General features: G+C 40.2%; 1 protein-coding gene across 1 annotated transcript; it reads right to left on the bottom strand.

The window, feature by feature from the left end:
• Positions 1-269: 269 nt before the first annotated feature.
• On the bottom strand, positions 270-27,651 carry UFL1 (UFM1 specific ligase 1). The gene is made up of 19 exons (XM_083730242.1): positions 27,403-27,651; positions 24,323-24,468; positions 22,373-22,401; positions 21,298-21,395; positions 20,210-20,324; positions 17,735-17,865; positions 16,906-16,964; positions 15,848-15,994; positions 14,753-14,928; positions 12,648-12,827; positions 11,629-11,749; positions 9,834-9,956; positions 8,809-8,929; positions 7,918-8,084; positions 6,876-7,006; positions 5,755-5,835; positions 5,301-5,386; positions 3,502-3,682; positions 270-2,737 (listed from the first exon to the last, which is right to left on the bottom strand). Exons 1-19 carry the CDS (start codon positions 27,477-27,479, stop codon positions 2,522-2,524), a joined length of 2,385 nt encoding a protein of 794 aa, XP_083586368.1. The 5' UTR covers positions 27,480-27,651; the 3' UTR covers positions 270-2,521.

Genomic DNA, 27,651 nt, shown 5'->3' with positions numbered 1-27,651 from the left:
AGCCATTGTGGGTTGCTGGTTAACCTGCTGCCACTCCCAGTTTAGAATTCCATATAGGCTGAATATTGTAGGTCATGGTGGTGACACAGGGCATACTGGAGACTTCAGACACCTGCTTCTTAGCTTGCTTGCAGCTTCCATGTGGTTCTAAAACTACTGATTTGTGATTCTCAGTCATCTATTGCTCTCCAGTTTCTGATGTAGGAAGTCTGCTTCAGAATGGATCGTGATTTGTACAATTACATGGTGTAAAGTAAAAGGAAGTCCTGTAGGTTAATATAGCCATTTAATGAGTTCATGTAACAACAGCTACAGTAAAAAAAAAACACACACACACTGCACAACTTATTTCAGATAGACTACAGGTTCCTGTACACATTTGGTTGAAGTATGGTCCCCTTTGGTTGCAGACATCATTTTTTTATCATTCCAACTTAATTGGGCACCCTGATGAAGGGGCTTGAATTTTTGTGTGCATCAAAAATTCACGTGAGAGAAAAACACTGTGATTCTTTTGAGAGGAGTAACATAATCTTCAATCTTACTGCCCCCATATTCCCATTGCAAACGTTCAAAATCATTTTCCATTTTACAATAACAGTAGTAACAGAAGAGAAGCACGAAAGGTAGAAGGGTTTCATGGAAAAAAGCAGAAGCACTGAGCAAGGGGAGCTTATATTAGAGAACTTGAAGGAAAGAAAAAAAAATGAACAGGAGGAGATGGGAGTAATACAAGGTGAACAATGAATAAATATTAAGAATGGGAACCAGCATGGAAAATTCTGTGGGGATGCAAATGACAAAGGGAACGAGGGAAAGGCTAAAAGTTGTTCTAGTGGGGCAGATATTCCTGCCATGATTTCAAACCAATCACATTTTAAAGGGATCCAAGTTTGCTTCCACTTCAGACCCAGCTGCCTTGCCATAGCTCCCTTTCTCTTGTCTGGCTTGGAGCCAATCTGCACAAGATAAATCATGAATGCAGAGAAAGCTGGCTTAAGGGCAGGCAGAACCTGGCATCAAAACTTGTTCGCAGTCAAGCATCCACAAAAGAAACCCAAAGTTGCTGCAAAGTAACTTAATACAATGGAAAACAGCAATGCTATTTTGTTGTTGTTAAACCAAATGTTCCATATATAATGGAAATTATGATTTCACTTATACCCCTAAGAGGTATAAATGCATCTAAATTGCAGCAAACAGCAGGAACAGCAATGAAAAGAGTTATGCTGGCACAAACAATAACAAAAATCTCAATGAATGGCTGTTCAGGAGAATAATTTGCTCAATAAAACCAAGACATGTACAAAGACCTGACATAGGAACTAATGATAACCTTTTCCTAGCTTTTTCTTCTTTAAATGGATTAAATATTGTGTCTCATAATAAATGTACTACAGAGTTATAAACACCAGAGAGTGAAATACTATTAAACATCACATGTCTCTAGCAATGGGACACCACAGAGTGTGTTTAAGAGATCACTTTAGTGGGCATTTGTCAACATTTGTCCTCTAGCAATGATCTTAAACTGTGTCTCTGACACTGCCCCCCCCTCCATTTGAATGTTAATATTAGGACTAAAATAATTTGGGGATGCTAACTTTTTTAACCACAACAATTTCTCTCCATAATGTTAAAATGACACAGAGCACTGTGTATTACTGATACACAATTAATTTGTGTGCAAAAAAAGCTCTAGTGACATTTTATTTTTAAGTGGTTAGTAATTTGGAAAGGAAAAATACAGAATACAGAGATATATGGTTGATTCCTGAGTAGTAGAACTCTTACAGGTGAAAATTTAGCCAATTGTTTCTTCTCTCTGAAGCCCCCTATACCTCATAGAAATCAACTCTGGAGAGTTGGCAGGGTCTCTGTAGCAAAGGACGGAGAAATGCCAGGGCTGCTCGGGGGAGGGGGTTGTTTTCTCCCCTTCTATCTGTGAGAATGTCCAGTTAACAGAAATGTAAGGACACCTTCCATTTGCATATAAACAACAACCTTTTGAATAAATGGCATCTCTTTATGTAAGGAAAACACAAGCATTGTGCGAGAACATATTTGGTGAATATGTAGGCTTTGAAATTTCAAAGAACTCGTCAGATCAGACAGAATTCTATGAAATGCAAAAGCTTGCATAGTCCTACACTAAGTTCCAATCCAACAGTTTAAAAAAATATGCTCAATGTCTTCCATCCTTTGAGACCAACACTGTTTCTGTGGCCTACAAAACTGAGAATTCTTAACTCTATGAAATCTAAACAAATGCTTTGTTCAGTTGCCAGATATTACAAAAATATTTTAAGAGACAAATTCTCCCTTTGGTTATGCTGCCTTGCATTTTCAATAAGCATTTCAGTTCTTTTCGCCAACCACATGGTTGCTGTGTTTAGGACTGTAATATAATTATTGCAAACACAGCTTCTAAAAGCCAAGGCTATTTCAAGCATTATCAGAGTTTTCCTCAAAGAAAACATCCCGACTCTTTGAACATCCTGAATGAGTTTTATTAAGATTATCATTCCTCTGTTACAGAAGATTTTCTGGGCCTGAGAACAAGGTCTTTGACAGAGCCAGCCAGCTCCTGGAGTTCTTTCCGGATTGCCTCTATGCTTTCTTCTGCATTCAGGTTGTTATCCACTGAGTCGTCGTCTCCTTGCCCAATCTTCTTATTTTGACTTATCAGCTGTTTCACTACTAACCCCTGGTATTTGACAAGAAGAGAATGCTGATCCTGCAAAATGAAACAAAATGTGGCTACTAAGAAGGCAATATGAGCAACTTATAATCAAATGGTGGTTGTGTTAGTTCATAAAGAACCCGCAGTGAGAAAAGCAACTTCCTTCAAGCATAATTATGATCCCATCTCAAAGAATCAAATCAAATCAAATGAGATCTGTTTTAACATAATTTACATACCGCTTAGTCATAAAAACCTCTAATCTGTTCACATAAAATATATACCAAGATTAAAATCACGTTCAAAAAAGATAACCTTAACATTTCTTCAAAATACAAATGAGTGATTTTATTTTTGTCTAATATTAATGGGCAGATCATAAAAAAATCTATTTTAAATATTGCATCCCATATTTACAGCTTTCCCTGGAAGACCATTGCACTATAATATTGCACAGTAGTTGCTTCCCTTAAATTCAGTAGACCACATACCTAATTTTATCCCTTGTTATATATAGTTGACACACATAGTTCCCTATATGTGCTTACTGAGAATTCTATGTTGTGGAAATTAATTACTGAACCAGTCACAGAAATGTCCACTTTCATCCCTCTGCATGCACATATATAATCCTATACATATTTACTTTTACTGATTTCCATACAATTTACTCCTAGAACGTGTGTACAGGATTTCAGTCTAAATAAATAAATAAATAAATAAATAAATAAATAAAGTGGTTTCTGTGAATGCCAGCATTTTCTCAACTTTTGAAAAGAGGAAATTACAACACTCCTTGGTTTTTCTAGTGTAAGTACCTCTGGGATCTTTGTACTTAAGAAAGTAATGATCTGTGGCACGCATCTTCCGGGTGCATGAAGCATGCAGTGTGTTGAGAACTGGAACAGCAAGACTGATGTCAGGTGAAGAACGAGAGCTGGATCTTCTGTGACTTTCAGCTGTTCAATCAGAGCTTGTCTGTGTTGGAACAGGATTTGCCTGAGAAAAGAAACAGGATGTATGATGAGAAAAGGCTTTTACCAATTTAATTACTGGCAGATTTGGATAACAGTGAGTTAATCTATAAGACAATGTTCCTTGAAAACAAAAGTTTTGGACTTGGACCACAGTTCAAAACTATAGTTCCACTCTCCTCTTCTGGGAGGCCTTAATTAGAAACTCTCACTTTTCCATTTGTATGATCTAAGGCCTTTTAGAATGGGTGGCATGTTTTTAATGTTTTCTCTCTCCCCATTCCCGCTTTTAATAGATGTACTACTATTGTTTTGAGCTGCCTGTGGCAAAAAGGAAACGAATAAACTTAGTAATAATAATCCTAGTACAAGGATAATGACGGCAACTTCGCAAATACTTTAAAAAGCTGAATACTATTCTACCCATTAACAGGAATGAAAAAGAGCAATTTACTGGTGCATAATATTACCAAGAGGTATAGATGCCACCAAATCCACTCATTATACCTTTCTTCTATCATGGAAATCATGGCGGCATATGTGGGTACCAGGCAGTCTCCTACCCAGGTTCTGACCAGGCTTGGCTTAGATTCCGCAAGAGTCCTGTGAACTTCAGGTCATGCATTACTACCATCCCATATATTTCTCCAAATGCTGTTGGAAGTGCCATGAGGTTAAGCGACTCTATTGGACAGATTTAGGAAACCAAGACTACAGTACAAGAACATTAATTGCTACTGCTTGCAGAATGATAAAGGGCTTCTATGATGACAATAAATTATGAATACTGTTGTTTCTAGCTAGTTAGTTATGACTCCACCAACTCGTCAATGTGTCTTTTCTCTTAAGTGGCCATAATGTTAAAGCACCTCCCCACTGGTAGCCACGTGGTAGTAAAACCAACTACCTTTAATGAGGACAAGTATGTGTAAACACACTGTTGAAGTATCTTTCTGTATTTTTTAAAGGATGCTGTTTCCAATTCCAGTTTAATAAAGTTGAAAGCATTTAATGTTAAATTTAGGACTCATAAGCTGCAAGATTTTACATGTGCAATATATATACAAATCTATTTAGAAATAGGACCCATTGTGTTCAATGAGATGGATTACCAGGTAAGTAGGCAGTGTTTCCCCTCCTAAAAAAATGTTTAGGGGTACTCTCATTTTCTTACTCCTATTGAAATACTTTCCATCAATGAGGCCAAACTCAGATTCACAAAATGTTTAGGGGTATCCGTATTCCTGCATCCCTCCCAGAAAAAAGCACTGTCAGTAGGTATATGTATTCTTAATATAAAAGGATTTTAAACAGCCACAGAATGAAGATGTGTAACTCGTCAGGAGACTTGAATTTAACTTTTGTCCTCCATAAGCAGTTCCTAGCTGTGAAGGATCTTAAATGAGCATTTTTTTTTGGGGGGGGGGGGGAGGCATGGCTAGATACCACCAAGAAAGTTTAGGTCATAAGCAAAAAGCTGGAAAGTATTATTTCTGGAAAATTAACTTACATTAAAACATTTTTATCTCCCTATTCCTTGGAGTAGCAAGACTAGTTTGCCAGCAATGAAGCACCTATCATTCTGAAAAAGTGATCACCTGTAGAAGCCTACAGAGGGAAACTATGTATTGCAAAAATATTACCTTTCTTTCTTCTTATCACCCTTTTTCACCATAATATCGCAAGCTTCTGCAGCAGCATCAAGACAGGAAACAAACTCTTCTAAACTCTTCAAAAAAAAAGCAGAACAAAAAGAATAGCAAAGCTATTATCTCCTTTAAATTCAGTGTGAGGTTTTCTACAGGTTGGGAGAAGCTCATCTAATGTGGAGTGTCATGGCTTCCTTCTACACACAGAGGTATCTGATATTTTGCCTATATTGTGTCCTCCGCTGTTTCCCCCATCCCTCTTGCTTTTTTTCACACCTATGAATAAAATGCTTGTTCTCAGTTTATTTCGCTTACAGTTTGCCTATTTCGAAATTAACTATTAAGGGAAAAGTGAAGAACAAAATCCTTTACTAAATTAATAATGACAAACCAAATAAAACTACACTTCTTTAGGAGAGTGGGTGCAGATTGGATGCCTGAAACTTACCTTGCCATTCAGAGAAATGTGGAGTTTTGTTAAAGGACCTCTTGTCTCTTCAGATAAAGTACTCAAAATCTTTTTCCTCATCTATTTGAAGAAGTGTGCAAATCAATGAAGGTAATTTTAGATTCCAATGAACAACATGTTTTGGTCAATAAACTCAAAAGAAAGTAGTCTTAGAAACACTAATCTCATATTGCAGGGGTCAGCCTTATTGGGCCTTGTGACATATTTGCAAACCAGAGGAATGGTCATGGGCACCTTGCACACTGGACAAACCACATTTAAGCTTAAAAAAAGTGATTTTGTTGCACTGCCCCCAGATAATGGGGTGTTTGTCACCTTCTGACAAGAGCCAATTTTCTCCCCGCAGCTATAGTGTCCTGGAAGATCACCCCCACAACAATTAGGCTCGAGAAAAGCCTTCTGTTGCAGTTAGGCGGGGAGCAATTTTGAGGGGGGTGCATAAGAGAAAGGAAAAGAGTAATCCTTTCCTCCCCAGCTGCAACCCCACTAACTCAGAATCACCCTTTCTTCATGTCAATAAGGCTTTAAAGAAGCCTTGTATTGTTGCAAATAGAAGGGCTCTGTGAAATTTAATTGTGTGTGTACGGGGAGGTCAGTAGGGAGGGTCACAACCGTGGGCAGAGTTTATTGTACTGCCATGCCCCCCAAAATGCAATTTGCTTTGAAATAAATCAGCTACAATTGAAGTTTTCTTCTAGGCCTAATTTCAGCAGGGGGAGGCATGTGGAGGCAGGACTCTGTGGTCAGCAGAGAAGGTTTCTGCAGGCACTGTGCTGGAGACCTACAGACAGGGAGAACCATTGGAAAAATGTCTGTAGGGGTTGTGGAGATCTAAGCTATCTTATAAGCACAGGAACCCATGCCCTATAACAGGGTCTAGGAACCAATAGACAACCAAATGTTGTTGGACTACAACTCCCATCGTCCCTGACCACTGGCCATGCAGGCTGGGGCTGATAGGAATTGGAGTTCATCAATAACACCTGAAGAAGCACAGGGCCCCCCCCTCCCCCTTGTCCAGCTCTACAATGAGGGTGGGGGGGATATGAACTAATTGCTTTAAGAATCTGTGAAGATAATAGGAAATAGTATCAAAGTACCTCGGTGGTAATGGCAGTGTAGTCTTCTGCTGCCATCATTTGATCAGCAGCTAGGCAGTTGAAGATGAGGTTGGTGATGTCAGTGCAAAACGTCTTCAGCATGTGCTTGGCGATGTTACTTTGCGTCTCATCTGCAAAACAGAATTTCTGCGATTAAAAAGACAATTTGTAAATATTTGCATATTACATTAGCCAATCTAGAGAGGCCTCGGCCTTTTTTCCAGCCACAAAGCATCTTACGCTCTGCTTCCAGCTGCTTTTACAGGTGTTAAAATGTCCGTGGCATCACAATGCATGAAAGACCTGCAAATGTTATTGGAAAGGTCAGACAAGATGTTTCAAACTAGGCCATCTTTTGCTTCAAGCAGAGAAAGCAAATATTAAACTGACTCCTACGGGCAGTTCTGTGCAGATTACAAACGGCAGAATTCAATGAACATCCACACAAAAATATCTGTGGTAGACAGGGGGAGAAGAATAGAAACCAAAGAGGTAAAAAAAGAAAAAGTTTAAGTAAATGGGTGGGCAGTATCATCAAAGACTATAGTCTTTTAGAGTTCTTTTTGAAATCAGAAACTGCCCAGCAACAGTGTGTTAAACCATAAATTCATTCTGAAGATAAGTGTGTGGCATCCATTTCTGCAAGGATATATATACAGTACTGAGCAATGAAACTTCCCTTTCCTCCCTCCACGTGTGCCCTGTGCGCTCCCCAAATCTGCTCTAGAGCACTGGTGCTTCAATGGGTGGGCTGGGGCCCACTGGTGGATCGCAGCCTGCTCTAAGGCAGGTTGTAAAAGGAGCACTACCACCATGGGAATATATGGTAAAAGATTGAGAAGCAGATCCCCAAATGCATGTTTAAATGGGAAGGTTGGGTTTAAAAAGCTTGAAGATATTTGCTCTAGTGGGTTGAAGAAACACTCAGAACAGATTTAAGGTGTGCATGGGGAGAGGGTAGGAAGTTCTGTTGCTCAAGTAGAAATCTAGTGCTACTGGAACTAGTTACCTAGCACTACCTTAGATACAATCCAAGCTGTACCTGTAAAATGCTTTGCTCCTTTTTCAAATAATCGGATATTATTATACAGGGTGGACACCTCTTCCTGCAAGTCCTTGATGGTCTTTTTCCTGCTAGCTCCAGAGTAAGTAGAAGTGGAGGACATAAATACTGAACGCACAACTTCCTGATAACTCTTGGTCAAGGGCCTAAAGAATGGGGGGGTGGGGGTAGGGAGGGAATACATTAGTAAGAGACTAGTATTTCTTCAAATACTACAGAACCTCAAAACAACAAAACAACATGTTTTCCTATCAGAAGTTGAAAATTTAAAGCCAAGGGCATTTTAAGAACTTCAGCTGCAACTGTTTTTTGTACACAACACAGTAGCTAGAACAGAACTACACAGGCAGCTCACATAGCCTGCAGCTGCAGTAGTTAACAATGGCAGTTGGCAACAAAGGAGGAGTCTGGCCTGTGTGACTGCTTTAAAAATGATTTCTTTTGCTGGCTTGGAGCTGCTTTTTGTGAGATCAACAACTTTCTGCTGCAGACACATCATAGAAGGGAGGGTCAGCAGGCTATTTCTCAAGGGCCCAACAAGGCCTGTCTTTCAAACTTTGAGCTGTCTGCTTTCATCACACTTGGTTAATATGGGAACCTGGTAACATAACTTTGCTTGATTTCATCTTCCCTTTCATCTTTTATGGGTTGTAAATTTTTTAGATTGTAGTTGTTGATAGTTACTGCATTTCTTTTATGGATACATAAGTGACTTGGGGAGCCCTTCTGGCTGAAGAGTGGGATATAAATACTGTGAATGAATGAATGAAGGCCTTGCAAGGTGGAACACCGGAATTCTCATTTTTCATTGAGCTATAGGATGTGTTAGGCCCTGTTTAAGTCAAAACTGAGATAAATAATTGAAATTACCTTATTAGATGGTCAGCGAGTTCTGTTATAAGCTCTTCAGGACAGTCCCTTACATGTTTTCTTAAAACATCCTCAATCTCTTCTGGTGACAGAAAAGGGATCTCGAGGTGCTTGCTCTTATCTGCAATGACCATGAGAAACATAATTCATATCTTCAGTTTTCTTGAAATCTCCCGTGTAAGAACACAAAATACATTCCTCTTAGTCCCGCAGGTCACAAAAAAATAAGCACGTGCCGACTACTGCTATTCACGTTATTCAAAATTGCTACTGTATGTTTATCACAGAGCCCTAGTTTTTTCCCCCTCCCCTTGTTTGCTTTTGTGATTAGATTAATTCAGGAGTCATTTGGAAATATCATGGTAAAATGAGATTCCCCCCCAAAAAAACTGCTGTTAAAATTATATGGATGCACCATTGCCATTTGCAGTAAGTAATGTTACCAAACACATATCAGAAATGATGCTCTAATGTGAAAAGGTTATACAATTTAAAGCATTCAGGTAAAAAAAAAGTTTATCCTGGGCTGCATTCAACACTGTGCAAGGCAGATAATGCAACTGATCTTCCTTTCCCTTCCTGCAGCTCCCCGTACATCCCTGAGGAACTTCTCCAGAGGGCTGGGGGAAGCTGCCAAACATTGCCAGCTATGACGTGCTGGGCTACAGTGCATGGAAATCACCTGAAACCAGGTAACGGAACTTTGCACTACCAGAGTGCTAGCACGTTTCTCCTCACACCTGCAGCCCCATATTAAAACAGCTCACTAAATTCTCTTCATCATATGTATATATATATATATTTTAGTTCCGTGCTTAACCTTGATTTTTGCTTGAAGTAGCATTTCTGTGTTACCATTAAAAGGCTTTGTGTCACAATTCAAATAATTATCTTAGAAAAAAAGATAACCATACTAATATATTTGGATATCTTATAGGAGAATATTTCATTACAAACTCAGGGCAACAGTACTGCATTTACAAAACTACAAGGATTAGGTTACTATAGTAGAATAAACTACAAACTTGAGCTGCTTGTTTGTGATTCCTCATCACTGTCAGCGTCTTTTCTTCCCTTCTTCTTGGCTTTCTTGATCTTAAATTCTCTGGCGTTTCCTCCACCGCTACTTTTCACACTTCCAGTGCCCTCTGGTGGAAAAACTACTTGATTAGCATGTGAAGTATTACTAAGTCAAGTGATGCTTTGACAAATAGAATAAAATGAAACCGAAATCCTTATAAAAACAGAGAAAATAATAACCCTGACTATATTATGAAAGGAAACAGGAGTTACTATACCTGGGTGCATAATAAAAGAACGACAGAACTAAGAGTATAGTATTTCAATATTTGTTCTAATTTCTACTTCATCAGTAAAGCAAACTGATCCTTATGAAAATGTGACTCAGACTTAAATCAAATAAAAGATAACGGTAAAATGAAAGGAAGCAATGTCCACAGCAAGTTCCAAATCAAGATGAAAGGAAATGCATTTAAGCTGACTGACAATGAAATTAACACAAGTTCAAGCAATGCTGAACAGGAAATATTCATGATTACTGTTTGCCTTTTGAACAGAACTGTCATCTGCACATTTTATTTCAAATGACCCTAAACCAACTCATTGGAACACTTGGGCTACAACCCTATGCTCACTTTGCTGGGAGTAAGCCCCAATGAAATCAATGGGTCTCATTTCTGAGTAGAAGACAATTCTATAATTGCAATTTGTGAGTGTCCCAATCCCGTATGTTAAAACAATAATGTAAAATTCAAGTGTAGTTTTTATTTTGGCATACAATGGGTACTCTGTTTTGGAAGAAAAGCATTATATCAAACTTTGATAAAGTTTGTTAAGAGCCACTTAGCATAAATGCCACTATACAATCACAACTCTGGTTGATCACATTCAGGCTATTCTAAAAATTCAGTGTAAATAGTTTCAAAACTCTAGCAAATCCTTTTCATCCTCTCATTTGTAAAATGAAATTACTCAATTGAATGAATATTCCTTACTTTAGACTGCAATCCTAGGCACAGCTTCCTCTGAGCCCCACTGAATAGAGACGAGCTTACTTCTGAGTAAACATGCATCATATTGTGCTATCAGAACACAATCGTTAACATCCTGACCAAAGCCTTATGGTTTGATAAGCAGACTAAGCAATGGTAACATTATGTATATAAACGTGTGACTTGACATTTGCATTAATTACACGTTCGGGGGTGGGGAATGCTAATAAATAAGAGAAATGGCTATAAAGACAACACTGGTATAAATTCCTTCCGTCTAATTACAGCTTTAGAGTCTGCCTTATATAGTGCTGTCTAGAGAGCTTCTATAGCCACCATGCCCTAGAAAACTCTGTTCTCTTGGGAGCTTTCCTCATCAATATGGATTTCTTGCAAACTCAATACGGAGTTCTTACTGTACATGTTAATGTTCTTCCCCACAAACAACTAACCAATGTTTCTCATTGTGTCTTACGGTGGGCCAAGACTACATAAATAAGTTGTGAGTGGTGGTGATGATGATGATGAGAGACAAGAGCTGTTCTGCTTCCCATGTCCAGCTACAGAGTGAAATGGCAGAGTTACCCTGCTCCCTCCAGCACTCTTTTTCTTTGCATTTCCTTGAGCAGTGAAAACTTGACAGTAGTCAGCAAAGAAGAGAAGCACTACTCTTTCTTCCCAAAACCTGTGTCTCTATTGTCAATGCTGAAATGTGGGAGAAGTCCTTGTCATGCCAACAGGACAGCTGCCAAACTAACAAGAAACCATGGAATCAGTAACCAAGTAACTTATGCCTCCATTTTCTTACCTGCTGCTTTCTTTCTTCTTTCATCTTTCTTGTCTTTTTTACTTGAAGAAGCATTTTCTACAAATGCAGACTGCTTCAGGTCCTCTTCTGTGATTAAGTGCACAGGGTTATTTTTCATCTCCTAAAATGAAGATCATACGTGCACCTGTTCATGTGAGATGCACTGGAACGTACTGCAAATCCTTAAGGTTTCTGATACTATCTCCCCTCCTGTTTAGCATGGACATAATGTCCCAGACACTCATACGAGAGCGCAATACATGACAGACACATACTCAGCTAATATCTGCATGAGGTATCCCATCTGTCAGGTCCTAGCAGAACACTATTACCTTAAACTTAGCCACCATCCACTGAGCTGTGCTGGTTTTGATAGGAAGAAGATATGCAAGAAATATAAACAGAATAATCCCATTTTTTGCTATTTTACTTTGAAATGCAGCAACATATCTCCGTTTTCTTTGTTGTACTCTCACCTAGAAATAATCACTAGACAACCTTTCCTTGCCACCTGCTGCTTTGTTCTTGATTATCACAGTAGGAAAGCCAAGAATCTGACAGTGTCTGGCTTGAGATATGGAAAATGGATGTACATATTCAAGGAATATGAGCCAAATGTGATGGCATCCCAATATTCTCCCAAAATGTGTTGCACAAAGCTTACAAAACAAAGGTGTCATTTTTAACGAGAAGCAAAATTAAATGTAAAACACAATGATGGACAATGCTGATTCCATGGGTAGGTAGTTCAGCTCAAAGACATAAAAACATCATTAATATGTGCTAAAGACAGGCTTGCACAACATGTGACTTATCAAGCTGAATGCAGCCCACCAGCCAGAGATAAGTCTATCAAGGGCTCAATGAATATATTGATTTTGCTTGAATCAAACTGCAAAGAGAGCTGGGGAAGGAGAGAGCACCTGACGGGCCACACTGCATTACTGGTGAGTGGCATTGAGTTTGGTCAGCTGTAACTCATGCAGTCCTTTTCTAAAACAATGCGCCCAGAAACAAACCTTTTCAGCTTTCTGGTGCATCAGATCACCAAACAAATCAGCACAGCTGTTGATAAATTTCTCACTGACAACATTAGTGTCGCCAAAGACCAGAGTTGAAGGTTGTTTACTGAAGGATCTCATCACTTGCTGGAGCAACATGCTGGCATCTTCTACAGAGAATGAACTTGGAAGAAGAGGCTAGGAGCAAAAGAAGCAAAGCCAAACGAAAACCATCACATTGTTATTTATTGTTCAACCAACTGGCTACAATATATACAAATTTGTTTGTATAACTACCATGCATGATACTCATATCCTGGCACAGAATTTAGCAGTCCCAAGATTATTATTTTTTAAATATTGCTAGTTTTTACAACTGCAAGAAAAGGTTTGAAAGGTGTCTGAACGATGTCAGGTGAAATCTCAAAAGTATGAGGTGAGGTGGGGATTGACTACCCTGAATAGCTTTCTATAGCAGAAAATAAATTATGCACATCTCTCTGCATTGACTCAATCTGCAGAGTTGATACTCACTGCAGAAATCAGCTTTAATAAGGTCAGAATTTAGGTTACCTTGATGCAAAATCCTGCCTGTCTACTCATTTAATCTTTGTTAGAGAGATGAATAGGTGAATAGGTGGATGAATGTACTTTAATAAACAGGATTTTTCTAAACCAGAAAAACTGAAAATGTAAAGATGACATTGAGAGAAGGGAGGTTGGGAAATCAAAAGCTTTTTGACAAAATAAATCTTTACAGCTTTTTGTAAAGTGTCAAAGCTGTTTCAAGCTACTTGCCATGTTTGCATTAAAATAATGTACAAATTAAAAACTCCAGGTAGGATATAAAGCCAATTCAAAAGGCATTTTATAACCTGCAGTATTTGATGACAGGAGTCTGTGCCCTCTGCCTGGATGATGACAGATAAACATGTAATTCCCTGTTTCTAGGTAGCTTGTTGGGAAAATTATTACTGCCACTTTGTACAAAACTCGTTTCTATCTATCTGGACAAAAATGCTGCAGTCATCTATTGCAGTGAAGCAACTGTGAGCTAAATATGTCCACAAATCTACAGGCAAGTGGTGTGAAGAATTTTAAGCTGGAATTATAGAATGTTGTAAAACACACAAGTGTATTAGAGTTAACCTGTGAATTCAGTTAGTGACTTTATCACTCTCTTTCAGAGCTGTCTGGGCCATAATTTATTTCCACTTCCAATTTTTCACACTACCTTTGGTAAATTAAAAATGCATGTGGCACCTATTCGGAGGAGTAAGTATGCTTTTAGTCTTCAAAGCTCTATAGCTCCCCCCGCCACACCCGATAAGGAACAGTTGCTATCACAAAGGTAAAAGCCGCTTTTGGATAAATGGAATACAGGAATATGTACTGTCTATTGAGACATAAAGCTTGATAGCAAATATTTTTTGTTTAAGAACTGAAGTCCCATCTACAAAAATAGCATCTCAGGCAGTATTAGAGTCTGCCACATCAACCCTAAGCTCTTGCTCAATATTGATTTGGCAGAAATTATGCTTTGAAATTAAGGCTTAATGCTTCTCAAGCTGGAACAAGCGAGACTAGCAAGTGATGACCTTTCAACTGCCATGTCCTTGCAAATTGCAGTAATCACTGCTTTAAATCTGTGGTGTATAATTTTCCTCTGTGTAACTGCATAAAATAGTCTCTGTTGCCACATAGGAACACAGGGAGCTTCCTTATATAGACAGATAATTGGTCCATTTGGTTCTGTGCTGCTGGCAGTGACTGGCAGTGTTTCTGCAGGATCTCTAACAGGGTATCTATCCCCCATGAGCCCACCAGGAAATGCCAAGGATTGGACCTGGGTCCTTCTGGAGGCAAACGGTTGTAGACAATGTAGCATTGTGGTGAATATTTGGCAGCACAAGGATTTCCCTTGCGTGACGGAACATTCTCAAGTCTCTTACCCCAAACAACCTTGAAGTTTGCTCAACTCTCAGGAGATTTGGGGATGACGCATAGTGTGCATGACGGGGGAAATCTCCTTGCGCTAGTGCAAGAAGTTCAGTCATGACCTGTGCTGTGACCCCTTTTGAAAAATAAAGCCAGTGGAAAGAAATGAAAAGCAAAGAGCATACCGCTATATCCACCCATGTTCCAGAGCTGATGGCTTCATCCACAGAGGCCTCCACTTGATCCACAATTTCCTGACCAACACAAGATGATTTCAGAAACAAGAGCTGCAAGGACTTGTACCTTTTCTTTATGTAGTTCACAGGGTCTGGGATGCCAAGTCTGGACAATGCATCAAATTCTACAAAATTACAGAAAGTCCTTTACTTTGAAGCAAACTAAACCAAACCAAAACAAAACTGGGGACAATGGGCTAGACATCTCTTGGTGGACACTGACCACCCTCTTCGCAGCCTCTCTGTGGCTTTTGTTTCTTGCTCACTCTGAAGCAGTAGGGAACCCAGGAGCTGGTGTTTGTATGTTAACTTGGTAAATTTGTCAGGTGGGCAAGGGAGGAAGTCTTCCACAAGTCTGCTCACTATATCACTCCCCAATAGGAGAATATGGCTAGCCTCTGTTTTCCCCAATACAACAGCAATAGCTTCACTGAACAGAATAATGAAGAGTTGGGATGGTCTTGTCCATTCCCTGCTGTCCTGTCATGTGTGGATTAAAGAGTGGGACTAGGTCTGCTCTTCCAAACATGCCCTCTATTACCAAAGCTTACAGCTTCATCCAGGCCCAAAGGAGGAGCTCAGGAATTTGTCCTTCTTCCAACCCAGGAACTATACTAGGGAGCAGGAGATGGCGATGTTCTGCACTGCATTATCTCCTGCACTGGTGATCAGCAGCGGAGGCTGGTTATTAAGGGGAGGAGGGTGCTGTCCCATAAAACTCAGTTAGCCCCCAGCTACTTACTTCCAGCCAGCACAGAGGCTGGCACTGACTGTCAGCTTTCTCCTCCTTAGTTTTAGTGTTGCCCTTGTAGAACTCAGGAGGGAGGAGGATGGGGACAAAACAAGAATTGGCTCTGTCTGTTAGTGGCTCTGCCTACTGTTAACCTTCCTGCCCTACCAGTCTCTCTCAATAGGCGTCAACCATTACTGATGAGGAAAAATGGGATATATGAGGGTCGGAGGGAGGGGGAGATCTCTAAGAAATATGCTTCTCTTGACCAGTAACTTTCAGAAAGAAAAGTTTGTTCAAAAGGGGTAAGTTACCTAAATAACCATTTTGCTTGAAAAACGAATCCACCCAGTTGCTCTGTGTTCTGGAGTAGATGTCAGGGATAAACACAGCCTTATCTTGCCTTCCACCAACCACTGTGCCTTTCAAACGTCCAGTACTAACAAGTTCTTCCAGCATAGCTGGGAAAAGAAACAAAGCCGCCACAGCATTAGAAATACTTATGAATATGTGATTAAAAATACAGGGATTACAACCACAACTCAGAGGGATGTATGCAGGCCTATCTTTTTTCTGGACAAGTTAAATAATTTGAACACACAGACACACCTAGATAGATAGATGTTAAACAGTTCACCTCTCACCTGCTTCCTGTAGTACAGTATATTATATATTAACAAGTGGGGAAAAGTCACAGGAAAACAGCTGTTTCTTCAGCACAGTCTCAGCAGACATTTGCAGTCAGCAACAGTGTGTGCTATGGATTCTTTTTATAATTATTTACATTTTTGTGGGTGGTATGTCTTATTAAAACATTTTTTAAAAAAATACATCAGCTTTGTTTGCCTGATTCGTACATGGGGTGTTATACACTAGTGTTGAAGAAATAATAATTTGAATGCATGTATTTAATATGAGCTTCATTTAGTTACTGTCTGATTTTCACTTTAGGTTGCAATGAATTAATTTAATTAAGATATTCTTATTTAGAACAAGAAAAATCTATATGTTGAAGGTGTGGGCAGCCAGAAAATGGTTGGCCAAAATAAATGCAAACTACATTAAATGATAGTGGTCAGGAGGAATGAACAAGAATGATATGTAGTAAACAAGAGCTGGCATAGTTTTAGGTAGCGAAAGCTCAGGACTGCAGAAGTCTTTTGGTAACGAGGCAGGGTTATTCCTCTAAGGCCACACCTCCTTTGGTCCCCCAAAACAAGACATGAAAGATGCATTTTAATGGGTCAGTTTCAGTTTCCTTTCGAAAGGAGAAAAAAGTACGCAAGCTTCAAACCTTATCTTAATTTCCTCTTACTTAACACTTTCTGATATAACAAAAAATCAGCATTAAATAAGTCTGAACAAAACTCACAGTAAAGCAGATGCTCCTGAAATCCATGCCGAGTTATTAGGTTAATTATTGGCGTAGGTCTAAAGAGAGAAGTGATATATAAGAAACCAGGACACTCATACATAAACACTTAGGGCAGGATTCGGCATCTGTGAAAATCACCTCGGTTGTCCCGATCAATTTGCCCATCAACAAAAGCCCTGTGGAAGGACTTCCATGTGTGCAATGGGACTTCCCCTCCTTCTTTCCCTCTGCACAACCAAAATTGGTTTTTGGTGGGGGCTGAGAGATCCCCCATAAAAGCACATGGGGGATCCTTCCACATGGCAAGCCAAAATGTTTGTCCTCATGGAACCATCGCCTTAGCACAACAGTGAATCCTTCCTTAAATATCTTTATTTATTCCACATTGAGGACCAAGTTTGTGAATACTGGAATAAACTAAATTGCTATTTTCTACTTCATAAACAGAATACTGTTAGAATATGCTATGCAACCACTAATGTCTTTTGTTTCCAGTTTTTTCACTGCTAAAGACAAGAAATTTGTGGAGATTTTGCAGGGAAGAAACATTTAAGGATGGGACGTCAGTAGCTGCGTAAAGATTTGGAATTTTTTTATCGGAAAAGTAGGAGCATGTCCAACTTTTGTCAATTTATGGGAGCAGATTCTTTGATGAAAAGCCAGAGCCAAAGTGATGCAGTTGCCATTGCTATTGTAATTAAAAACAGTTACATTTGCTCTGGAAAATTTAATCTTGCTTTTATGCAGGAAGTGTCTGCATATCTCACACAAGGAGCAGATAATCAGAGCTGTTTATCCCAAAACAGAAACGTGTCTTTCAATTTACCTGGTAATGGCAGTGAACAGACCACGGATCCGGGCCCGATGCCGTGTGACAAATGCATCTGTGAAAATCACTCCTCGGTTGTCCTGATCAATTTTCCCATGGATAATTTTGCCCAGGCGGATGGAAAATGCCTGAGAACATAAACACAGCAATTAACCGGAGAAGCCATTTGACCTTGCACTGTTTTTACATTTTGACTTTATGTTGCTTTTAGCAGGCTTTTAATACGTGCATGTGGATTCAGCCTTGGGACAGGATTTGATGTTAGACTACAACCAACCATTAATCCACCACTGCTTCTTGGTACAGATAAGAGACCCCTCTTCAGAACTTGAATGCTCAGGAAGACAATTAAGCCAATGTAGAGAGCCTTACATTCCTGCTTACTATCATGGGACTTGACAGTAAGGAAGCTCTGAAGTATGGCACACATTATAGCACTAGGATTAAGTTTTTGCAGCTGATGAATGCCTCGACCTTCTGTAGTCCTACTGGTACATTCTGAAAAATACTCAATGGATTCAAGCGCGATAAGTGTTTCAAAAATTTGTGTAACTTGGAATTATCCTTCTGCTTGAAACTTTGGCTGTGCTCTGTGTCCCATCTGTCAATGGCAGCAGATTTCTAAAACCTTTGGTCTGCATTCTTTTATTTGGATTTCATCTTATTTATTCTAAAACATTTCTGTGCTTAAAAATGAAGGTCTTTCTGGCAAAACGCCATTTAAGAGGTAGAAAGGCGGGCTTTCCAAGCTTCGGCATAGTTCCAGGGCCCTAATCAAATACATTTCAGAGATTATTGGAGACAGTCAAGATGACTCAGTTAAAGATCTTATTACAGATAGGTAGCCGTGTTGGTCTGCCATAGTCAAAACAAAAAAAATTCCTTCCAGTAGCACCTTAAAGACCAACTAAGTCAGTTCTTGGTATGAGCTTTCGTGTGCATGCACACTTCTTCAGATACACTGTATCTGAAGAAGTGTGCATGCACACGAAAGCTCATACCAAGTGTGCATGCACACGAAAGCTCATACCAAGAACTGACTTAGTTGGTCTTTAAGGTGCTACTGGAAGGAATTTTTTTTTGTTTTAAAGATCTTAATAAGCCTTGTATGCAACCCTGAAATCTAACATAAAAGGTGGCATGTTTTAAAACAAATGTTATAAATGAATGCTACCCCCAAGCCAAACGCTCTAATGTTATTTCAGAGTCACCTCCTCATAACAGAGTCTTGCAGGAGGGAATGTTGAATGAATGGAAGATTGGGGGCCAAACAGGGAGAAAACCTTGAATTGCTGCTGCCTTATCGATGAAGCTGTGAAGTGGAATCCTGCTGTGTATTGCTGTTTTAAAGCCAACAACAACAACAACAACAACAACAACAACATGATGTCCAGAAGGCAGGAATTGACACCTATCATTCTTACATAGAAATCCATGTTAGTACCGAGAAAAAACATGTGATGTGGCGGATCTCTGACCAATTTTGAAGTATAATTAAAGTTATTGCATCAAGATTCTAAGAACTCTTGTGCAAAACAATATGCACTTCAGTGACAGAATACCTGAAGTTGTACCAGTATTAGATCACACACAATTACATTACTTGGAACTTTGCATGTATTATTGACGTAAACAGGTTCTCATGTGTAAATAAGACATAATGTAGCCCATTTTGCTTCCTAAGTTGAGGCCCTATCCAATGTTCCCATTCTGCTAATGCAAGAGACTTGGGTTTGCAGAACAGAACTTTCTCCATTCCTCTTGTCTGCAGTCCCCTGCATGCCCTCAAAATAAACTCTGGAGTTGGGGGACCCCAGAAAAAAAATTGGGATGAACACAAGGGGAGGGAAGAAATACAAGTGCTATGCAGTGTTGTAGCTATGGGGGGGGCGTAGCTGGTTTTTTGCCCTGTGTGAAGCCTCCAGAGGGGCACCATTAAGGCTTCCAGCCTGTGTGTGTGTGCCAATGCCTGAGTTGGTGTGCCCAACTAGATCTTTAACCTAGGTGAAATAAAGCCTAGTTTTGCTCCTGGTGCTATGGATACCATCCTTATTTTCCTGGTATGTTAGGAAAATGCATTTTTGCTCATCTGGCTGCAAACCACCACATTGGGGAATCAACAAATGCTTCCAATTTCTACAGCCCAATGGTCTGTGCTAACCAATGACTACGGATCTTAAGAAATATTTTTGCCTTTTCAGAGAATCTTACTGAAGTAGCAGATCAGGACTGCTTCACTTCCCTATTATTAGACACAGTGGCTGCCAGGAAATTAGATTCAATACTGCAGTCACAGTATTTGGAAGCAATAAGCAAATTAAAACCATGTTAGACTTTAAGTACCATAAAAGACGTTGTCAAACTTAGATCACAAGCTAGTGCATTTGATACTGGAACCTATTATCATAATAGTAATGACAGGTGAAGTATCACATGCTTTAGTGAAAAGTTGGTCATTTTCATATTGATTACCTGCTTCAAGAAATCTCCAGGAAGGTCATATGCCTTGCACAAATCAGATATTTTCACCTGCCCAGATTCCTGTAACTTGTCATTTGTTTCTTCTGCTATCTGATCTAGGTAATTCCTAATATGGAAAAAAAAGTAGTATAAAATTCAAAATTTGCCTTGCGTGCTGTAACATTATTTGCTTTTACTAATCCTATATACCGGTAGTACTATATGAAAACATTAAGTGTATGTTGCGTCTACTACAAACTTTGTAAAAGATGTGATCATTCTCCCTCAAACAGAAGTTACCATTAGTTTTCATGTTTTACAAAACTGATAAAGCAAATGTAATTCTTCATAGTGTTCTGTTGCTTGATATATCTCGTCTGAAGCTCATTTCTAAAACATAAAGATTGTAGGCTGATATTGGAGTTTAAACTGAACGGCACCCATATCTGATATCACAGCAAACATATGGTCCATGTCAGCAATAGAGCACTGCTTATATACTAGATATAAGCTGCGATTTAATCAGGTTGTCATTATATATAGGTAATTTGCCCAAGGCCCATTTAGTCCAGCATCCTAATTCTCACAGCTGGCAACCAGATCCATATGGGAAGCCTGCAAGCAGGACCTGTGTACTCCCCATTTGTCCTTTCCAGCACCCGATTCTTAAAGGTGATACACATTACACTAAGTAGTAAGAGTTCCTTGCACACTGTGTCTCTCTTTCAAACGACCCAAGAGGGCAAACTACTTGCTGCTGATGCTAAGGAGTCTCATCCATCTCCTCTACACACACTGGGCATAAAAGGGACACAACCCCCCCTCCTTTTAATTTCCAGAGCTTTTTCTGTCTTTGTCTCAACAGTAATGAGGAAAGTTTAAATGCCTTCCTTTGCATTAGCGAGCATAAAACAATAAAGTGGTTCTCAAATGTTTGTATGACTTCAACTGCTCAGCTTGTACAAAAGCAGTGGAGTACATTCTCAGACACAAAGCATAATTATTGGCTTCCATTTCCTCATTCTGGATTAATCACATCTAAAAGCCCATTACACATTTACACATTTACACTGTATTTAATCACTCTTGAAAGAACTCACTCATCTATAAGCTGCCCCAATACTAGTTGAACTGTTCGGTCTGATTTGACAAGGTCATTAGCTCGGTTTTCAATATGGAGCAGATCTACATTTACTACCTGCAGGGGGGAGAAACAGGTTAGCATCTAGAATTCAAATCCATCATCTACTGTTAAAATGATACACTTTCACATTCACAAACCATTACACTCTAGCTACTTTTCAATAATTCAGATACAGGTGTATCTTAACTGAAAAAGAAAATGTGATATTGGAAAAGAAAATAGCAATCAAGACAAGTTAACACACAATGTAATAAAATCTCTAATTATTATGAAAAGCTTCAATTTAGCTGAAGCTTTCAGATGGAAAAAGGTTGGCAGAAATGAAATATTAATTCCCTGACTGTTTCAGCGATCAGTCATTGTTATTTGTGCATACTGTGACATTTAAAAAGCCCAACCTCCTTGATAGGCTAAAACAGGCTTCAAAAATTAAAACAAGTGTGATGGGGTGCTTATCTTGATGAACAGTGTGATTAAGTTGCTCCCATTCTCTGTAATTTTATAACAATATATAAAATTACAGAGAATGGGAGCAACATAATGGAACCTACAGAGACACCACAGTTAGTAAAAATGAAATATAGGTTAGCAGGTAAGTGTTTATACTCTACTCCAGAGGTGGGGAATCTCCAGGACATGGGACAATTTGGCCTTCTAGGTCTTTCCCCCAAAACCATGCCCACCCAGCTGACATTACTGGTGGGTGGGTGGACAGGGTTTAATACTGCACTGGCTGTGCGATCCTGTTCCCAGCAGGTAACAGACTGTGTAACCTAGAGGCAGGATTTAATCTCCACCCGTCAGCTAATTGCAAGATTGTAAGACTGGGGACTTAAAAGGGAAGGGGGGACCCACCCATACACTATTCAATAAGTATTTAGGTTTCCATACGCTACCCACTTACCTAGGAGTAAGCCTCACTGAACACAATGAGACTTATTTCTGGGTACAAAACCATTAAAAACAAATGTGTATTTCAAATTGGCCCAATTAAGCGCAGATAAAAAGTATTTATGCTTAAAGCAAGTTACCTGTTGCAAATCAACAATGTTTACACGACCTGTAATAAAAGAAAGAATATATTAACAAATAGATTTTAATGCATAATATAGAAAGTCATAGACAAAGGAAGTACATTTTAATGAACTGTTTTATTACTCTTTACATTCTGATTTGAAACTTCCAGCATGGTTTCATGCATGTTGTCTGGGAACTAACCCTGCTTGCTAAATGGAATTTACTACTATGAAGTGTGAATAGGATTTCCTTTATACATAATTTTTCCAGCATAGCTGCAACTGCCTCTAAGTTTCTTGCATATTTGTCCTATTACATGTAAAGGCATCTACACATCCACATGGAAGAAAGTCATGCCACTTGTGTAGAAATCTTTAAACATACCTGGACCAGCATGATGTGAACTATAAAGGTGGTGGCAGCAGCAACATCTGGAATAGCAAAGAGTATTTTGCAGACATGCTCTAGATCTTCCATGCCCGCTAGTACCGCAACTTACATCAGTGGAGGGAAAACTTTCAAAAAAGATCTATACATGAAAGTGCCCCCACTTTGAAATGAAATTGGAAGAGCTTGTGAAAAGAGTTGTGTGCTCATTAACATGCACAAGAGTTTGCATCATTTGCACTATGGTAAACTCCACTGAAATAAGTCTGTTAATCTGCATAAAGAAAAAGATTTAGGTTGATGAAGCCTGCTGGTAGCTAATGCTTTGTTCTTAAACTAAACAAACAATGGCATGAAAAACCAAAAGGCCTTTGCCTTTATTCCTGTACTCAGCATGAAAGGGATGCTACAACTTCAGATATCAACTGATACTTGCCAGGAAGAAAGCTCCCTCAATTATTCTTTTCCTCATACCCTAGGAGTTTAATTGTTACCAGCAGTGGCACAGCTACTGTTCAAATCCAATCTTGAGTGAGGCAACTAGCAACTTCCAAAATGGGGAAAGAGTTCATTTTTTAAAAAAGAAAATTGTGCCAGGGTGGAGTGGGGTGGGGGTGGTGGGGGTAAGAAACCCTTCTTCTGATTCAAACCCATGCCTCTCATGGGTGCCTTTTATGAAAAATGCAAGGGATGGAATAGCTAATGACAGTTTGGCTCTTACTCACCTTTCAGATAAGACTAGACAGCTTTGTAAATACAACTGAATTCTCTGTTACAATCCTGTCTCCAGTTTCACCTAACTGTTTACACTGTTTTTTACAACTTTCCCATTCAGTGCAGACAATGTATGTAACATACCAGAATAGTGCTAAACTGTGCTTGCAATTCCACATAAAAATATCCTACATACTTCTTTGCAGTTCCTTTTAAATGATAAATGTACACCAAGTATTCCAAATTCAGCAGCAGCTTGAGAGGTAAGTGGAATGACATAGAGGCTGCAGTCCTATACCCACATATCTGGGAGTGAAGCCTATTGAACTCAATGGAACATAGTTCTGAGTAGTCATGTATGGCAGTGTTCCTCAACCTTGGGCCTCCAGCTGTTTTTGGACTACAACTCCCATCATCCCTCGCTAGCAAGACCAGTGGTCAAGGATGATGCGAGTTGTAGTCCAAAAACAGCTGGAGGCCCGAGGTTGGGGAACACTGATGTATGGGACTGCAATGTAAAGTTACCTAACATTACCATTATTAGATGAGACCTGGGTCCCTTCCAAGCTAGGATTCTGCCACTAGCAGTTTGGATAATCAGAATTGCTGCTTTTGTTTTTCACACCACCCCTAGCTGATCTTGAAGATATGTCAACAGGAGTATCTTTCTAATGGTTATTTTACTTTGGCGAGTCCATTCGCACTATGAAATAGTGTTAGAATCATGACCCTTAAATGTCTCGATGGCAAGGATACATGTTTCTATGTATTTTTATTTTCCCAAAGCAAATTACCTTTAAAGTTTCTTTCTCTGTAGTTGAGCTTGTAAACATATTTAGAAATAATATTTTTTACACACTTACCACCATGAACATGAAGTTCATCACGGATCTCTCTGCTAATCTGCGCAGGAGTAATATACTCTTTTCCATCAAGAGTATGCACCACTTCCAGCTGTTTTTCAGCAATCAACTTAGAAACGATCTCTATGCAATTACGTTCCGACAGTCTGCATACATAAAAGAACAGCAAAACATCTTGCATGAGATCCTGACAACTTGATTTTAAACAAGTGCTACTTCATTTCTAAGACAATCTGGAGAAGCTTTAGCAATCTATTTATGCCACAGAAATTTTCAGTTAAAACAAGTGTTTCTGACAGATTGACAATACAATCAAATTATCCCTTAACGCTCTGTCTTACTGCAAACAGAAAGCAGAAAGGTGAGTTTCACAACCACCACACCATGCTTACAGGTTAAGCAGGGATTCTTATCAATATTAATAAAACTGGGAACGTTACTAGGGGTCTGTACTCCAGATTAACTGGTGCAAAACAGGCAAGAAAGTTGTTTATTGGGGCTGATCAAACTTTGTGGAGCTTCATATATACTGATTTCCAACAGCATTCTCCCCACACCTAAGATTCCAAGGCATTTCCCAAATACCAGAATACCAAATAGTGAGGAGGAATTAAAGAACCTTTTAATGAGGGTGAAAGAGGAGAGCGCAAAATATGGGCTGAAGCTCAACATCAAAAAAACGAAGATCATGGCCATTGGGCCCATCACCTCCTGGCAAATAGAAGGGGAAGAAATGGAGGCAGTGAGAGATTTTACTTTCTTGGGCTCCATGATCACTGCAGATGGTGACAGCAGTCACGAAATTAAAAGACGCCTGCTCCTTGGGAGAAAGGCAATGGCAAACCTAGACAGCATCTTAAAAAGCAGAGACATCACCTTGCCAACAAAGGTCCGTATAGTTAAAGCCATGGTTTTCCCAGTAGTGATGTATGGAAGTGAGAGCTGGACCATAAAGAAGGCTGATCGCCGAAGAATTGATGCTTTTGAATTATGGTGCTGGAGGAGACTCTTGAGAGTCCCATGGACTGCAAGAAGATCAAACGCATCCATTCTGAAGGAAATCAGCCCTGAGTGCTCACTGGAAGGACAGATCGTGAAGCTGAGGCTCCAATACTTTGGCCACCTCATGAGAAGAGAAGACTCCCTGGAAAAGACCCTGATGTTGGGAAAGATTGAGGACACAAGAAGAAGGGGACGACAGAGGACGAGATGGTTGGACAGTGTTCTCGAAGCTACAAACATGAGTCTGACCAAACTGCAGGAGGCAGTGGAAGACAGGGGTGCCTGGCGTGCTCTGGTCCATGGGGTCACAAAGAGTCGGACACGACTAAATGACTAAACAACAACAAGGTACATTTGACACTGGATGTCTAGTGCAGTTTTCACAGAATTACTGCAGATTTTTTATCTTCAGCAGATTATATCAGAACTTGAAATATAACATCGTATTGTGTTTTTGGATAATATTGGTTACCATTCTAAATGCACTGACACTAATTATGAGTAATGGACATCAATGGATCTTTTTTGCAGCTAAATGGAACAGAAGTTTGTATTGTGTTATATGGCCATTCCACAAACGAAAGTAATTGCCAGCCTTATTACAAGCTCACAAAAACACTGTCTGCTAAATATTAGACCTTGTGGACTGCCATGGGCTTATCAGTTTTATAGTATTATATTAAAAAATAATACAAAACAGCATGCAGTAATACATATTCTGAAAATGTCCAAACATGTATGTCGAGTCATACTTTCTTAGTTCTGTTCTCATATATTACACACACATTCATATTCAACCGTCATCACAGTAATCAAAGGTCCAGTACAATTCTTTCAACGGCAAAGCCTGCTAAAATAAGCACTTTGACGAAACTGAGTTACCCTTTTTGTGCTTTCACAGAAACATTGCAGCTGGTGCAGCCCTTTAGCTTTACAGTACATGCATCTTAAAAGACCCACAAATGTATTACAATACTGGGATGCAACTTCCACGGACTAAAGAGTCCACTTCATGAGGAGCAGGCCGAAAGCTTATTCCCCAAACAGATATGTCAGGAGCTACAAGACCCTTTCAAGTGCTTCTGCTGCAAAGCAGGCCAACACAGGAGATCGATATACCAGGAAATAATAATAATTATAATAATTTATTATTTATACCCCGCCCATCTGGCTGGGTCCCCCCAACCACTCTGGGCAGCTTCCAACAAAACACTAAAATACAATAACCTATTAAACATTAAAAGCTTCCCTAAACAGGGCTGCCTTTAAATGGCTTCTAAAAGTTTGGTAGTTATTTTCCTCTTTGACATCTGATGGGAGGGCGTTCCACAGGGCGGGTGCCACTACTGAGAAGGCTCTCTGCATGGTTCCCTGTAACTTGGCTTCTCGCAATGAGGGAACCGCCAGAAGGCCCTCGGCGCTGGACCTCAGCGTCCGGACAGAATGAAGGGGGTGGAGACGCTCCTTCAGGTATACTGGACCGAGGCCGTTTAGGGCTTTAAAGGTCAGCATCAACACTTTGAATTGTGCTCGGAAAAGTACTGGCCTCGGGCGCTTGTTCAAATGTTAAATGCATGGGGGACGCGTTGACATGTTTGCAGGATGCGTGGGAAAGGGCAGCAGCTAGCAAAGCACGGGTTCCCAGGGCGGACAGGATCGCTCCTGCTTCTTCACTGGTTCCTATGCCTTTGGCAGCAGCACCTTTAGCAAATGAGTATTATCCGGGTGACATTTTTCTCTAGGCCAGGAAAAGCTCTAGCCCCGATATGCTGCATTTCTGTATGCCAAGGTTGTCAAAAGCAGAGCACGTGGAGCGGGGATGAAAACAACAACAGGCAACCCTACTTAAGAGCATTACGGCACTAAGGTGAGCAGAGACCCCTTCCCTGCTGAAGGGCTGCGCTGCTTCTAGGGGCATTACGGGTCGTGGCCCAGAGGGACGCCGTTGAAGCGGCTGCTGCTGAGCAGGGAATGAAGGAGCCTCGGGCTGGTCGCGCGAGATACCGTGGAAGGAGCGAGATTCGTCCGCGCGAGGGGGGCTCGCGGGTGGCTCCTCCCCTTCCCCCTCCCCCCCTCACCTCTGCGTCGCCTGGGCGAACTGGGCGGATTGGAACTGCTGGGACAACTTCAGGATCTCTTCCCAGGTAGCCGCCATGGTTGCCCCGCGTCCGAGGAGGGGGCGGGGAAAGGGGGGGAGGAGGAGGAGAAGGCGGCGGCGGCGGAGTGGAAACGGCGAGGCCTCTGGCACTCACACGTCAGCTCAAGAACGTTCCGCGGACGGAGCGCGGCGGCGGACATTCCTCTGCCGTTTCGGGCAGAACGCGATC

The sequence above is a fragment of the Podarcis gaigeae genome (assembly GCF_964106915.1).
Source record: "Podarcis gaigeae genome assembly, chromosome: 3".
NCBI classification, from domain to species: Eukaryota; Metazoa; Chordata; class Lepidosauria; order Squamata; family Lacertidae; genus Podarcis; species Podarcis gaigeae.
This window is presented reverse-complemented; position numbering and strand designations above follow the sequence as displayed.